The sequence below is a fragment of the Athene noctua genome, chromosome 10 (assembly GCF_965140245.1).
Source record: "Athene noctua chromosome 10, bAthNoc1.hap1.1, whole genome shotgun sequence".
NCBI classification, from domain to species: Eukaryota; Metazoa; Chordata; class Aves; order Strigiformes; family Strigidae; genus Athene; species Athene noctua.
The window spans coordinates 1,091,035-1,106,087 of NC_134046.1; the positions used below are offsets into that span (position 1 = coordinate 1,091,035).

Sequence of the window (15,053 nt, forward strand, 5' to 3'; positions counted from 1 at the left end):
AGAGACTGAGCTTTGTCTTCCATCCAACAGCACAGTCAAATACAAGGAAACCATTTTCCCTCCCCCTCCTTCTTATCCTAAAAAAGACGACTATAATAATTTTGTTTCTTTTTCTGAAATGCAGTTTTTGCATGCTTTGGAAACTTTCTTCTCCAAAGCACTACCGCTGGAAGGGAAGCCTTTAATATAGGAAAAGTAGATTTAAGCATGAATAAACATCTGTGACAAAAGACATTTCCCCTTGCCTATCCTGGTTAATATAACTGGATAGTTCTGTCAACAATTCTAAAACACTTCTATAGCTTTTCCTTACCCAACAGGTTCTCAAATACCATTTTCAATTCTCACATACACAAGAGTCATCTCTAAATGATGACACAATTAAAAAAGCACCCGAGATCTGAGAGTACCAGCTACTCTTATAGGCCAACCATATGTTGCATTCTAAGTAAGACACAAAAGGACAAATTTGGCACAGAAGGCAAGAAAGTGCTACAGGGCATTGGGATAAATTCTGCTTTTTCTGCAGTGCTAGCAAAGTGATCTGCAGCGGGCAGAACAACCTTCATGATCCTTCTACAGCACAATGAAAAAGAAGTAGTTTTTAACCAAAATCATACACCCAAATGAATAGTCTCTTCTCTGGAACCTGGGGCGAGGGGCCTGCATTCTTACCCAGTTCAACTTCTCTAAATCTCTAACTTTGATTTTTACTCCCCCTTATCATTCTTTACCCCCAAGATGCTCCTGAATGCAATTTATTCATTTTTGTCTAAGCCATCCTCTCTATTCCATTTCCTTTTCAGCACTAACTCACACACACATATATGTATGTTGAATGTAACAGCAGAATATTTGTCTGGTCACAACCACCCCTCGTGCTGGTAATGCTGATAATTACAGTCTAATGTAGAATTAATCAGATTAAGTTTGAAACAGAGATCATAATTCAAATTAGAAGCCAACACTAACCATTTCATGTTCACTTGCAGAGATTAGATAGGCTGTGCAAGAACATTTTGGTAGAATAACTGATAAGGAGATGGGAAATAAGAATTATTGGTATTTACTTAGCCTGCAATGCTTTTTGGAAGCAAACAGTTTAAAGGAAGCACTTCAGAATGGCTATTTAATCTGAATTTTACAGATAGCACAGAGAATATTTTCTCACAGAACGCATGGTATCTTTGCAATCACAGCTATGGTACGAGCTGTTCAAGTCTTTCTTTGCTGGAGCTCTCACTCAATTTTGCTCTGTTATGAGCTGTGACCCACAGAACACAATGCATTCAAGAATCCAGCTGGAAATTACCACTGCAGAGCATCTGACCTTGCTCTTCAGCTTGCCAGGCCAACCTTAGGGTTCTCAGAGAAAACAACTAGCTGCTACACAGAGAAATAACTTTTTATTCCTCTTAACGGACATTAACAATGACAACACAGGGGTTTGGTTTGCTTGCTTCGCTAGAAGATCTGTTGCGTGTCTGCTTTACAACTATTGTAACCTAGATTTTCCCATCTGCATTTTCTTTTTCTAGGGGTTTTGATAAACAGTACTTTACAACAGTTATCCAAGAACATACTTTATTACTTCTAGTACGAACAAACAAACGGAAAAGCATTAAGGGAACCAAGTTCATGGCTCCAGCAAGCTAAACTAGCTATTAGAAGTAGGTTCCATACATAAGCAACATATCATTCAGTTTATATCTAGCATCTACTAATTGAAGACAACTTCTAAATCAAGCTGTAGAACAAATACAGAGGAACCTTATTAAACCAGTTTGTTCATCAGTAGACCACTGAACTGCTAAACTAGAATATTCAGCAAGCAAGCAAACATATCCATCATCAGTAAAAAAATGCTACTTAAAATGTGCTTTAAATTTATTTTGACAGGGCTGATTTTAACTACAAACATCCTTCATTTTACAGTAAGTTGTTCTAGATTTTATGCAGGTTATTTGTAAGGCTTCACTACATTAGCTGATATTTAAAACCATCTAAAAATGGATTAATAAAGCTTGACCACTCTCTCAAAAAGCCTACAAAATAATTCCAAGCAAGGAGAAACATGAAGTAAAAGTGAAATGAAAGGGCATGTGGTTATTTGATGAATGCTTGCACACAGTATGATGGAACAAAGAAATTCTGTTTTTAAATCAATAGGAAGAATGATCAAACAGACTTAGTCAGCACCATTACAGACCTTGGTTATGTTTTCCTGAGAAGCTGTCAAGTTTTTGTGTCAAATAAAGTGTGAATTAGCACAATTCTGTTGTACACAAGCAAGTATGCACCCAACCACTCAAAAACTTTGTAGAAAAATCATCCTGTATTAGCAAGAGACAATTTAACATTCAAACAAGGTTCAATAAAGCCACTCCTGTCTACAGTCTACATTTAAGATTGAAAGTTCAATTATAAATCACATCTTCGGAACAAGATAGGCACAATTATTTTTTTTTTTATCTGAACACAGGAAACAGCACATTTCTGACAGGATTCTAACAAGCAGAGAATGTGATTATTCACTATAATTTCTGAGATCAGAAAACAATGTGTCTCCTGCTCCTTTTAAACTTTTCAGCCCATAAAAGGAAAGGAAGATTCTTCCTGCTTTGCCCTCTACCATTACTGAAGAGTTGTTGTATAGTTTAGGAGCTTGTTGAACCTGTGTCACTTCCACAGGGAAATCAGCTTTGAGTCAATAAAGCAGAAGCAGGCATAGAATAGAAATTGTAGCAGCCAAGTAGACTAATCTCACTGTCACATCACTCAAAACACATTAATGCGCACAGAAACTAAATAATAAATGGAAAGTTAGAACCATTAAAGTTATGATAGCAACAGATAAAAATCCCACATGAAGTCTGCTATTTTAAAGTGCCCTGGTACGCACACACAAAAATAAGTTTCACTCTACTCAATCTCACACAACAAACCCTTCCTTCTTTTGCTCAGTTATTAATGACACTGGGAAACAGTGAACGAAATAATTGTGTGCACTAAATCCCATAGTACCCACATCACCAACTGCTTTAGAGGTTAAACTAGATAAACTTTCCATACGTGTAAAACAAAACCCCAGTGCTTTCTACATGGCCAGAGTCACACCGCTCATGTGCGACGTCAGTGAAAACCTGCTGGTCTGGCTCTCATTCACATCTCCTCTAAGGTGCAAGGTAACACCCCATACGTTTTTATTGCTTAAGGTATAAAAAGCACTATCCAAACTGTAAATGAGACTAACCTTCCTTAAAACACAGAGGATATTTTCTTTAGGGGTGGGAAAAGTAAGCCACAGTTGTGTTGCCAGTCTCCACTGCCTGGATTCAGTGTCCCGTCCCTCCACCCAGGCTGACCTGTTACCCCAGTACTAACCACCACAATCCCCCACTGTAATCAAACACTGCCCTCTTGTGCACTGCAACATCGGCAGAAAAGCCTGCACTTCGGGGCTCCGGGGGGATTTTAAAGCAGCAATATTTTTACACCTTTCCTTTATGCATAGTTCCTTAATTTTAAAGGGGATTTCATTTTAAAAAGTCAATAAAAATACTCTTTTGTCAGGCAGCAGCCAAATTAAAGTGAATTTAGAAAGACAACGTTTCAATTTCAAAAGAAAACTGTTTTCATGTACAGAAATAATATTTGTTTGCATTTTTAATACAAAGCAACACCAGCAGTTTACAAGTACCATGAACCCAACAAGTTTAATGGGGTTTAGCAAACATTCACATTACTGCTAGTTGAACTCTCCCAGCCCAGGAGTACTTCCGTGACTTCAACCACTACAAAAAGGCTTGTGAATATGAATTAGATTATGTGAGTTGTATTTTTAATATTTTTTCTCCAGAGCAAGGTTCATTATTATATTATTCCCACTTCAAGCTGGCAGCCGAAGTCCTCAAGACTCGCCCGTGAGCTCTCTCTGCCCAGCGTGGCATCTGCCAAAGGACACGAGGCACTCTGAACTCCAGAGAGGAGCAGTTCCCTCCAACATGCGCACTCAACAGCAAGAGGCCTCCACTAAAAATTTAAGTCATCTCTATACACACTCTACAGCTATGAAACTCTACTTCTTCACCCTCTGGGAATGGAAAAAACAACTGTCAGATCTTCACAAAGGTGTCACCAAGCAAAAGTTGATGCTGATGGAAGTGTATTTTCATGACAGTAATGCAAAGGTAACTCTGAGTTTACAAATCCTCTTAAAAGCTTACAACAAACTCAGCAAAACAACTAGTCTGCGATAAAAATACCTTTTTTTTTGTGCTGTGTTAATCTTACAAATAATCTGCATCTGACTGAATTTGAATGATGGTAGCAAGACCACATTTCCCTTGATCTCCCAAGACTGTTTTCATTGTACTCATTTGCATCAGCAAGACATGCTTTTGCTATGCTTATTTCCCCCTCCCCAAGCTCTTGTGTAAGTTCAAAAGTCTTGGCCCCTCCAATGTATCAGGTATGAATTAATACCCTTCCTTAACAGAACACAGCAGCAAAGTGGAAACAGACACTTGCAAGGCAGTTTTCTTTGAAAGGAACTGCAGGGACAAACGGTGACAATGAAGCTCTAGTTATGAAGTAAAAAGGTCAAAGGTTCAGACAGGCATAAGGATTACAAAACTACAAGTTTGTCAGAATTTAACCCCCCCCCGCCAGGTTTAGACAACCAGGGTCAAGCAGTAGCTTTTCAATTAAAACCCTGTATTGGCTGCCCTGTCCTTTGAACTTTGTAGGAGGAAAAAAAAAAAAAAAAAAAAGACAACTTTCTTTTCAGAATTTCTTTTGAGGAGCCATCTCAAAATCGAACAGATAAAGGGCCTCTGACAACAGCTCACCTAAGCCAAGGCCCGCAGTATCCCTTCAGTATCCCTTCAGTGCCTGCGTGTGGGGGAAGCGAGGATGAGGTCATCGTGTTCTCCTGGATTAGTGTGCTGACCCTTCGCAGGGCATGAAATTAACCATCAGCCAGGAAAAAAATCTGCTACTGCTTAAACTACTTTGCTACGCAAAGTGGTCTTAAAATGAAATATGGGGATTGAATTTCTTCTGGCAGATTAACTCTTATAACCTCTCAGCAGGCATCCCTTACTGCCGAACTCATTTGAGAAACCACTCCAGACCCTGCTGGATGCACGGGGCTGCGGCAGACTCGTGTAAAAGCAACTCTTATTTTATTTGGATGGCGCTAACATCAGGTTTGTGGAGGAACAGAGCGCTGAAATTTAACAGAAGCTTAAGACGACCCCCATAGGACTGCGACAGAAACTGCCCCAGCTCGGTGTGGAATGTTCACAAGGCACCACTCAATCTCTACAGCCCCAGAAGCAAGCAGTAACAACAGCACAGCAGAACTGCGTTTTGCAGTCATTCCTTCAGTGCAGGAAGCAAGTGTAAGGCTGATGTGAGCGCTTCCTACTGCTTGTGACAAGCTGAAGAACTGACCCTTAAAATTCAGTCATTCAGGTTTGTTTTCTCTGTTTAGCAAGTCAACTATGAACAAACAGAGTATTTGTTGTGCTGCTTGATACATGATAGTTAGACAAGATCCTGCTAGAACACAGGAAAAGTCTTGAAATTATTGTAAAATAAAATGAGCTCTGTTCTTGCTGTTCAAAAGAATAAGACAAAGAGAAATAGAGGATACAGTCCAAGCCATACAGCTATGCACAACTTAATACCTTCCTGCTACATCAGACACACACGAGTCCCCCGCTGAAGGATAAACCAGTACGGTTTAAACACAAATGAAAGCCATGCACTAGTAAGCCAAGTGCCTATCATTTATTCCATTCCAACCTTGACTATCACCTTCCAGCTCAAACTTTAAGAAAGTATCTTGGGTGGAACTGTCTGCAACATTTCCAATTCCCAGCATGCAGGTAAAAAAAAAAAATCTTTTGATTTAACATTTGATATGCTCTGTTTTCAAGGACAAGCTTTGCAAGAAAAATGTAGCCACACAGAATGAAATACGACTTCCATTTTCCATTCCATTTGGTTTCTGCTCAAATATTCTGCATTCATTTAATCTTATGGTATTGTCTCTAAGTAAGTATCTTGTGAGTGAGAAGTATTTGCAAGGTCAAGCACTAGCTGCCATAGCATGACAAAAACACAGTACTGAACTCAGCCATGAAAAAATCCACTTCAAGAATTAGCCAGATACAGAAATATGGTAAAGAATGGTATAATTTAATATGTAAGTAAATTTAGCAGCTTTGTACAGCAAATTAATTAACCCTTAGAGCACTCTGGGAGCACAGAAAAGATGACAGAGAGAGGATGGAACTGCATTAGAAGATAGCCTGGGACATCACTGATGAAAATGGCACCCTGGAAGAGCTGAGATGATTGAAAAAAAAAAAATGCTGACTTCCCTTGTGGAGCCACTAAGTAGCTCCTCAGAAGGAACTCCTGGAGCCAGTCGCCTCACGGGATACCTGACTGAATAATGCTGGTGCCACCGAGCCACAGCAGACAGTGTTCCCATAGGATGGGGTGACTCGAGGGGGAGCCCACCAGTTTACACCATCTTCAACAAAAAGAGAGAACTTCAAATAGTAAGAGCATGCAATGACATTTTCACACCTGTAGCTTCTACTGCAAAAGCTGCATACACATGACTAACATACATGAGAAGACCGCTTCGGAGCCCTCTGTTGTCATTCTCCCTCCAATTCCTCACACCCAGCTCCCTTTCCCAAACCCCTCCTGCCTCTACTTTTTCTGTAGGTTAACTCACACCAACAGCTATCACAGAACTTAACAGCAGAAGAGCAGTATTTTAAAGAGGTGTGAGAAATCTGAGGTGCAGAATAGACACAGGAAGATAAAGTCCTTTGCACTTACATTTTATTTAAAAAACTTATATATGGAAAATCTGTAGTAACAGAGAAATCAGATTCCATCAAAAAGAAAAAAGCAGTAGCATTCCTGGTTGCAAAGACAGTGCTCAGAATGGTGAGCAGCCCTCAACACTCATGATTTGGAAGCAGATGAAAACAATCTAAATTAAAGTGTCATGATCTGAGAGGCCTGGCTACCCATTTCTGAAGAGCTGGAAGAGCTGACAATATTGAAATCCTGACACCTAAATGCTGAAGGATGTATCCTGTTACACACGATACACTATACTGCAGTTTGAGTTTCACCAAACCATACCAAAACTGTAAGCACCTAAACAGTCCCACAAGCACAGATCAGGTTTTATCATCAAGGTTTCACCTTTTAAACTTGGTAGTAAAAAAAAAAAGCATCCACTATCAAGATACATCTATGCTACCAAGCAGAAAACTGAAAATTCTAAGTATTAGCACAATACTGCATTTTGTCTACAACTCTTTCTTAATCCATAGTACTGCAGTAATCAAATGTTTTCACTAACATACATAACCTGGTAGAAGAAGAAAGTCTGACATGCCTCTGTGTCTGAATCACTACTTGTAAAGAATCATTTCTGTTGGAAAGAAAACTCTATCATGCTGTCTAGACCACTGTCCCCATCATTCTCCTCCCAGCATGGCCTGAGTAACTTACCCTGCCAATGTGGATAGCTGTGACTAAATGCTTTAAAGTTCTTCCTAACGATAATAGGAAGTAACAAGAAGTCTATGTATTAATCGCCTCAGAGAAGTGTTGGAAATGATCAAAAAATATGTTTTTTCCAAGTTTTCCCATGTCCCCTTCATGAGAAAGTTTACCCCACTCAGATTAGTTGTTTCTGGCAGAAAGAAATGTCTGATTACAGGTCACTCTTCAGTATATCCAAGAAAAGTTACCATTTGCCAAAGTAAACTTTGTTCTTTAGAAGATAATCAGGTGCTTCCAATTACTTAATGACAGCTTGATTGTAAAGTACAAAAGACAACAGGTTTCTGGAATTCAGCACACAGCCACTCCTCCCTGGCAGCTGTAGAGCACACATTAATGGTACAGAGCACGTCACTGCTGGTGAAATCGAGAAATGGCAATATCCTATCCAAAATAAATACAAACAATGCAATGCAGCTACTGCCAAGGCCATGTACAAATAATACATCTGTTCAAGACGGGGTTAATCCATACATCATCAAGAGGAACTTGGTCTGAACCTCAGTCTAGCTGAGAAGGAGCGTAGTACTGCCTTACAAAACCACCACCTAGCTGACACTAAAGTAGCAGAGGACATGTACAGGAACTGAACTTCCAGAGGGCCCTGCAGCTGCAGTTCATCAGTGACTGCTTCGAAGAGCCTGCAGCTGCAGCTCCGAGGTCCCAGTCAAGCACCAACCACCTCAACTCTTTAAAGAGATGGAGGGGGTTGTGCTGTTTCTCCTAGAACAAGGTGAGCTAATCAAAGTGAGCTCTAACACAAGCCAGATCAACCTTCAGATATCATCTGCCAAGACTAAAATGGAAAGTTATTAAAACCCACAGAATTATTTCTAAATGTAAGATCATCACGTCAGACCTCCCTGGTCTCACCAAGACCAAAGTCTGGCGGCACAGGCACGTCCAGCAAGTCCACCACAGCTCTCCAGCCCAGGGAATATCAAACCGACAGCTTCAACGGGCAAAAACCCAGATGTTAACATTGCCCTGAAACACCACAGACAGGGGCTCTGCACACCGAGGAAAGGCTTTTGTCCAGGTAACTGTAAGAAACCTGAGCAGGCCCGAGTGTCCAGAGAGCGCCCAAAGACCCCCCCTGCACACGCCGCCTTCCCAGGGGGTGTTTTATTTTGAGGGGCCAGGACAAAAGAAGCGTAACCCCGCCAGGAGGCCCGCGAAAAACCGGGACACCCCGGGCCGCCTCCCCGCTCCCGGGCCCGGCCCTGAGGGACCTGCGCGCCCCCAGCCCGAGGGGCCCCGGGACGGCCCCGCCCCGGGGGGCTTCTCCGCCACCGGGGCGGGCAGGGGCGCCCCCCCGCTCCCCCCGCCGCCCTTACCGCCGATGATGGTGCGGATGAGGGAGGCGTGCCCCGGGCAGTCCACCAGCGTGAACTGCAGCTCGCCGGGCCCCGGGCCCAGCCGCGGCGGCAGGGCGGTGCGCAGGCAGGAGAAGCCCAGGTCCAGCGTGATGCCCCGCGCCCGGCTCTGCGGGGCCCGGTCGAAGGCGGCGGTGGAGCCGGTGGTGCTCAGCGCCCGCGCCAGCGCCGTCTTCCCGCTGTCGATGTGGCCCAGGACGCCGACGTTCACGTTGAGGGCGCGGGGCGCGGCGGCCATCGCGGCGCTGCCCCCGGCCGGTCCGTCCCAACAGCGCCCCGGCGGCAGCGCCGGCCCCGCCGCCACCGTTCCGCCGCCTCAGCCCCGGCCGGCGGCAGAGCCCGGCCCGGCCCGGCCCCCTCCCCGCGGCACGGCGCGCCGGAGGGCGGCCCGGAACGGGAACGACCGGGCAGAGTCCCCGCGGGGGGGAAACCCCGACACCCAGCGCGGCCCCGTCCCGAGGCGGCCCCTCCGGGAGCGGCAGTTAAAGCCGATGCCACGCACCTGCCCGGGTGCGGGCCTGGGGCTCCTCACCTCGAATGGCAGGAGGAGGGAGCCGGGAGCCCCGCGCGGGGTTGCTGTAACGGCCCCGGGGCTCGGCCTCCTCCCGCCCGCGCTGCCGGGGCGCTGCCTGGCACAGCACCCCCCGTTCCGCAGCTGGAGGCAAGGGGCTGAGATTTGATTTCAAAGTCGCAAGGTCACGGCAAATTCCCCTGAAAAAGCAGGTCAAGATTTGGATCATTTGCTCTTCTGCTTAATCACTCATTTCTGGGTCTGCATAATTCATCTTCCTGTTAAAGTACATTTATGCTTTTTAGGAGCCTTCCTAAAAAAAAAAATCTTACCTTTAAAGGATTAAGAATATTTCGCTTATGATTAACAGCTCTCCTGAAAACCAGCAAAAAAACCCCCAACAAACCCACCAAAAAACAACAGGCAAGGCCTGAGAGCATCTGAGATGCTAAAGGCAGGAGCACATTTCACCAGTTGGAGTCACTTGGCCTTACTGATAACCTAGGAGGCACACAGGGCCCAACACGTTAAAACACACATGCTCTGCATTTTCAATAGCAACTGCTGAGCAGTCCTAAGGACCTTTTCGATTACAACAGCTGGTTATAAGCCAAAAAAGCAATACTGGGTTATGGAGCTCCCATAGGGGTCCAACTAGACTAGACTTGCACTATATTCCACAGATTTTTTTTCTTTTAGAACAGTGCTGTTGCTTTTTTGCTCTCTCTACACTGTAATATATATTGCTAATAATATTTAGTATTCATATCAATAACTAATGAATGAGCCAGATGTGAAAGATGACTCGCCAAAGGTTCTCAGCATCAGGGATTTAAGGCGTTGACTTCAGGCTTTCTCTTACAAATAAAGTTGCTTCATATAACAACAGTTTCTATATGAGTTTGCAGAGATTTAAAGTTAGGTACCAGTCACTCCTCCTTCCCAAACACACAGAAGTCAAGATGATTCGGTGACAAGGGAAGAAAAAAATAGCAGGGCTATTTAAGAGACACCTACCTCCCTAAAGGGAAGAAATGAACTCCCAAGGAGTACTGCCCATGCTAATCAGCTAATGAGTTAATCAGCTGCTTAAGCAGAGTCCTTGGGTTTGATGGGAGCTCTGTTATGGGAGCCAAACATTATAATGTCACTTTTCAGACCAAGTTCCCAGGCTTTGAATAGTTTCCTGTTAAATCATAAGGCTCGTGTACACTTCATGCCCTGAACGTCTCAATCTGTGACATCAATGCATACTTGCAATGTGAAGGGAAAGCATACATCTATTCCCACAAGACAAGGCCCTACACAGTTACAACCCCCACAGATATCACTGTATCGCATTACCTACCGTTTAATTTTTTAGCATTAATTACTAGATGAGTTCAGAAGAAAAAGGTCTGATTCCAGATTTGCATTCTGAATCCAGAATTGCATTATCCAGCGGTCCTCCCAAAACATCTAAAATATCTGCCATTTTCAACAAGATTTGTCAAAGCATAGAGGTCTAAAAGCTTCTCTCCTGTGCAAAGCAGCAATGCAGTAAAGGAGACGCCCACTGCAATGGCCCACCCAGAGCAAGAGCTGCAGCAGGAGCGCAGGTGTGACCCGTTCTGCTTGGACTGCCAATTTACCAATGAAACCAAGAACTGCATTCTGCTCAGACAATAACTAGAGGGATTCTGGATAGAACTTACGGGACAAAAAGAGTGTTGTTTGGTTTTTTTTTTTATAAGGAGATATAAGGAAGGAAGATAAAAAACTATAGGAAAATTGATTTAATTCCACTGCTCACATAAAAATGGTGGCATTTCTTTTATAACCCTACACTCATAAGTGATCTGCAAGGACAAGTATCAGGTAGAAATATGGGTTTGTTCTTAATTTTCTTCCTTTAGATACAGCAAAGACTTGCAACTCTCTAGATAGAAAAGGCAGTTGTCCTTGTGTGGTGGGAAGAAAAATAAAACACACATAAATTCACTACAATGCCTCCAGTTTTGTTGTTATCACTGAGAACATACCTCTGTCTCCAGGACTGTGCAGCCTGTGGATCTGATTTTGGGACACAGCACTTTAAGGCACAGCTCTTTTTAAGATCAGGGTGCACAAGGTACCTGTGAAATGAAAACACTTACATCACCAATATGAAGGAAAATAAATTTGATAAATACAGATATAAGCACTTTCATTCAGTGTTTAGAGAGATCCATTCTGTTAGGTTACAAAGCTTTAAAATTAATTACAAGTTTGGAAATTAAGAGATGGCATTCATTAAGATTCATCACTCCTATTGCTTTGATGATGAGGAGGAAAAATCAGTTTCCTTTGCAGGAAACAAAACAGAACACACACCTACGCCCCCAGCTCCACTCTCGATATTACTAGGATGGAGAGGGGAACACGGCATAATGAAAGAATCACAACTTCTCCAGATTTTTCTATAGCCCTCGTGAAGCAATCAGTTTATAACATTTAGCTGTTTTCCTCGTTTCCCCATTAACAGACCATTCCCCTTCCCAGTTTTCTCTCCTATACTGAGTTTCTTCCTTAAAAAGCGTTCACTTTAATTACTAAAGTTTATGGACTCATGGGAGAAAGGGCAGGAAGTCAGACTTTTGGGATAGGGTAAAAATGTAAAGGTCATTCACACACTCACACACACTCACTCTCTCTCTCTCCAAAAATAATACACTATTTGACAGTTTCAGGATTCAGCATGTCCCACTGAAATTTGAAAGCTTATGTGAAACTAGGCCACGTCCTGTAACCTCAAACATTTAGTCTAGGAAAACAGCTCTCAAGTCTCCAGCTCCCACCTCGGGTATCGCATGACGTCTGTGCCAAATAGGAGACCTCAAACAGGGGGGCAAGAGAAACGTTGGTAAAATGAGTTGATTAAACCTGGGGAATAACAGTTCAGACTGTTAGTCACAGGTATTGTTTTTTCTGGTTAACTGGCCAGTGAAATATTAAATTATTCTCAAAGCATCTATAACATGAGATGGGCAGAATGGTCAAACAACTTATGTTCCATCGGGTGGCATGGACAAAGGAGAAAGATGACTCATGCTTTGCAACAAAATCATTTTACCCTCCCCCTCGAATGTGTTAACTATTCAAAAGTCACAAAAAATCATGTTAAGATTGAGGTTCCTCATACTGATGCATCATAACACATCAGACATCAATTATAAAAGATCATTTAAGCTATTTAAGTTCAGTTCTAAACTTTCCAGTAGTTCCAGTCGTACTCTGGTCTTTCTGGGGAATAAGCAATTAATCCTGTGTGGTCTAAAGGATTGTTGTTTATTTTCCCTCACCCAAACGTACTCTTCTCTCCCTCTTTAGCTGCAATTCCACTACGATGCTCACACAACATATGGAATGAGTAAAACCATCAATACAATGAGCGATGCCAAACCATGCATAGCCTCTGGACGATCATAAACCCCGTGAAGTAACACTGACTTGAGCAAATAAGAGGGAGAAGCCAGCCTCACATCTGTCAAGCAAACAAGTGTTTACTGGTTCTTTTTTCTATTGAAATATCCCACTGCAAATACAAACCCAAATCATTTTCATAACATCTTCTGCAGGTCCATCCTGAAAGTGTACCTTCGTCGTGGCAGTGGATTTTACTTACTGCACAGCACAGATCACTAGACCAAAGTTTTGGGCTCTACTCCAGTTCTACTTTTGAGATATCATATTGGTGTAGACAAGCAATTAACACTTCTGTTTGTTACCCACTTTTATCAGGAAAAAAAAATCTCTAATTTAATTAGCATTTCTGAAGTTAAAGAACCTTATGTAGCGTATCTGATTTTTACCTAAATGACATATTTCTATCCATCCTCTAAATTATGATGATTAACTGCAATTCTCTATTCCTGCTATCTACATTCCTATATATTGAATTTCACCAAAAATAAATAAGCAAATATTATTAGTCTTTGAAATACCATAATCTCAAAAACGGGCCTAGCTGCAACATCAAACAAGATAACATGGAACATATGCACAGATTTCAGCCTAAATTAACAAATTACTGTGTATTCACCCATCACTAGCCCTTCTGAAAGAAGAGCCATACGCAGCCCGGCCCTCTCGTTAACAGTATCAGTGCCTTCAGAGCTCTTGAGAGACTTGCTAATTATTCTTCCAGAACTGGCAGAAACTTGAACCCTGACCAGACTTACCCACAACACTTGCGGCAGTTTAATGCACTAGAGAAATCAAAGTTGTATATTTGCTCTTTTACAAAGAAAAAAAAGTCTGCAGATCAGTATGTATTAGGCATTTGTGTTCTGTGACTAATACGATCCTGAGAGGATGAATAGAGTCCAACAGTATACATGCTTTTTTAATTATTTAAACGATAGCTCATATTTGCTAGATTCAAAAATTCTGAGCTAAACCATTGTATAAAAGGATACCCTTACAGAGGTGTCAAACTACATATGTGTGCAATTACACTGTAATTGCAATTTTAAACTAGATTATGTAAATATAAACTGACAGAACAATTAACAGAAAAAGAAAGCTGAAGTGACATTTGTAACAAAACTAATGGAAGCTCTTAGATGAAAAGGGAATAAATAGCATATATATATTGTTCACGGGGCTTCTGCAAATTGAACCATGACTCCCACCCTTCCTAAAGGCCCCTCTCCTCGCTTGGGCCATCACAGGGCTGCCTTCGCAGTTCTCCCTGGCAGCGTGCGGGAGGCGCAGGTGGCACCACCCCTTTGCAGCAATCCTGCATCGTACCGTGTACCCACCGGCCTTGAACGGTGCAGACAGCCATGGTTTTATAACCCAATACAGAAAACACGATGTATCCATGGGAAGAGTCTCTTCTTTTGGGGGGAGAGATCTCGGTACCTACAAACAAGAAGCCACTAGATCTGCTGGTTCCCAAATCCCTAAAATGTCGCCGTAAGCGACCTCCATCTCAAGCACTTAACCACTGCGTAACAAGGTGCAGCAGAATGACAGCTACCACAGGTGGGAGCCACAACAGCCTAAAAGCTTTAGTGTCACAGGCCTGAGGGAACAAGGGCAAGGCCTGTGAGGCCATGAAACTACCTGTTGAGAAGGGGGAGTGGTTTTCCTCATTTCAGTAGGTCAAAGCCCAGAAGAAATATATGCTCTAGGTACAGCTTATGCCAAAGCCTCAGGTGCTTACATAAAGGCTTCGGGCACATGGAATAGAATTATTTTGCAGTTACACTGAAAGCTAGAAGTTAGCGAGCGATGCCGAGCAGGTAAGGGATCACCCATCTTTCTTTGGCAAAGATTTAGAAGACACCCTTGGAAAGCCTCCACTTACTTTTGCAGGCTAGACCCAGCAGAGGCTTTCAGAGAGCGCTGCGGACGGTTCCTGGCCCACAGCCAGCCGGCCGCGGGCAGCCGGGGTGCCCAGGACAGGGCGAGCGGCCGCCAGCACCGCACCCGGCCAGGAGACGCCCGCGGCTCCCTCCACCCTGGCAGCGGGGAGCAGCACCGGCTCCAGCCCCGCCGCAGGTTCCACGAAGGCAGAAGGCGGTCACGTAGATGTG

The 15,053-nt window shown here is 43.1% G+C and overlaps 1 protein-coding gene across 3 annotated transcripts in view; it reads right to left on the reverse strand.

Annotated features, from left to right (window-relative positions):
* The window catches only part of EEFSEC (eukaryotic elongation factor, selenocysteine-tRNA specific), a 130,398-nt gene extending 115,435 nt beyond the window's left edge, over positions 1 to 14,963 (reverse strand). The window contains exons 1-2 of one of the 3 annotated variants that reach the window (XM_074914014.1): positions 14,825 to 14,963; positions 11,514 to 11,606 (exon numbers count right to left, since the gene is read on the reverse strand). Coding sequence is in view for 2 of the 3 variants with exons in the window: in XM_074914012.1 (XP_074770113.1) it covers positions 8,943 to 9,219 (277 nt within the window). In the remaining variant the exon portion in view is untranslated. Of the gene's footprint in view, positions 1 to 8,942; positions 9,264 to 11,513; positions 11,607 to 14,824 lie in introns of those variants that run through there. The other 2 variants (XM_074914012.1, XM_074914011.1) reach the window with 2 other exon arrangements.
* Between the last annotated feature and the right edge of the window lie 90 nt (positions 14,964 to 15,053).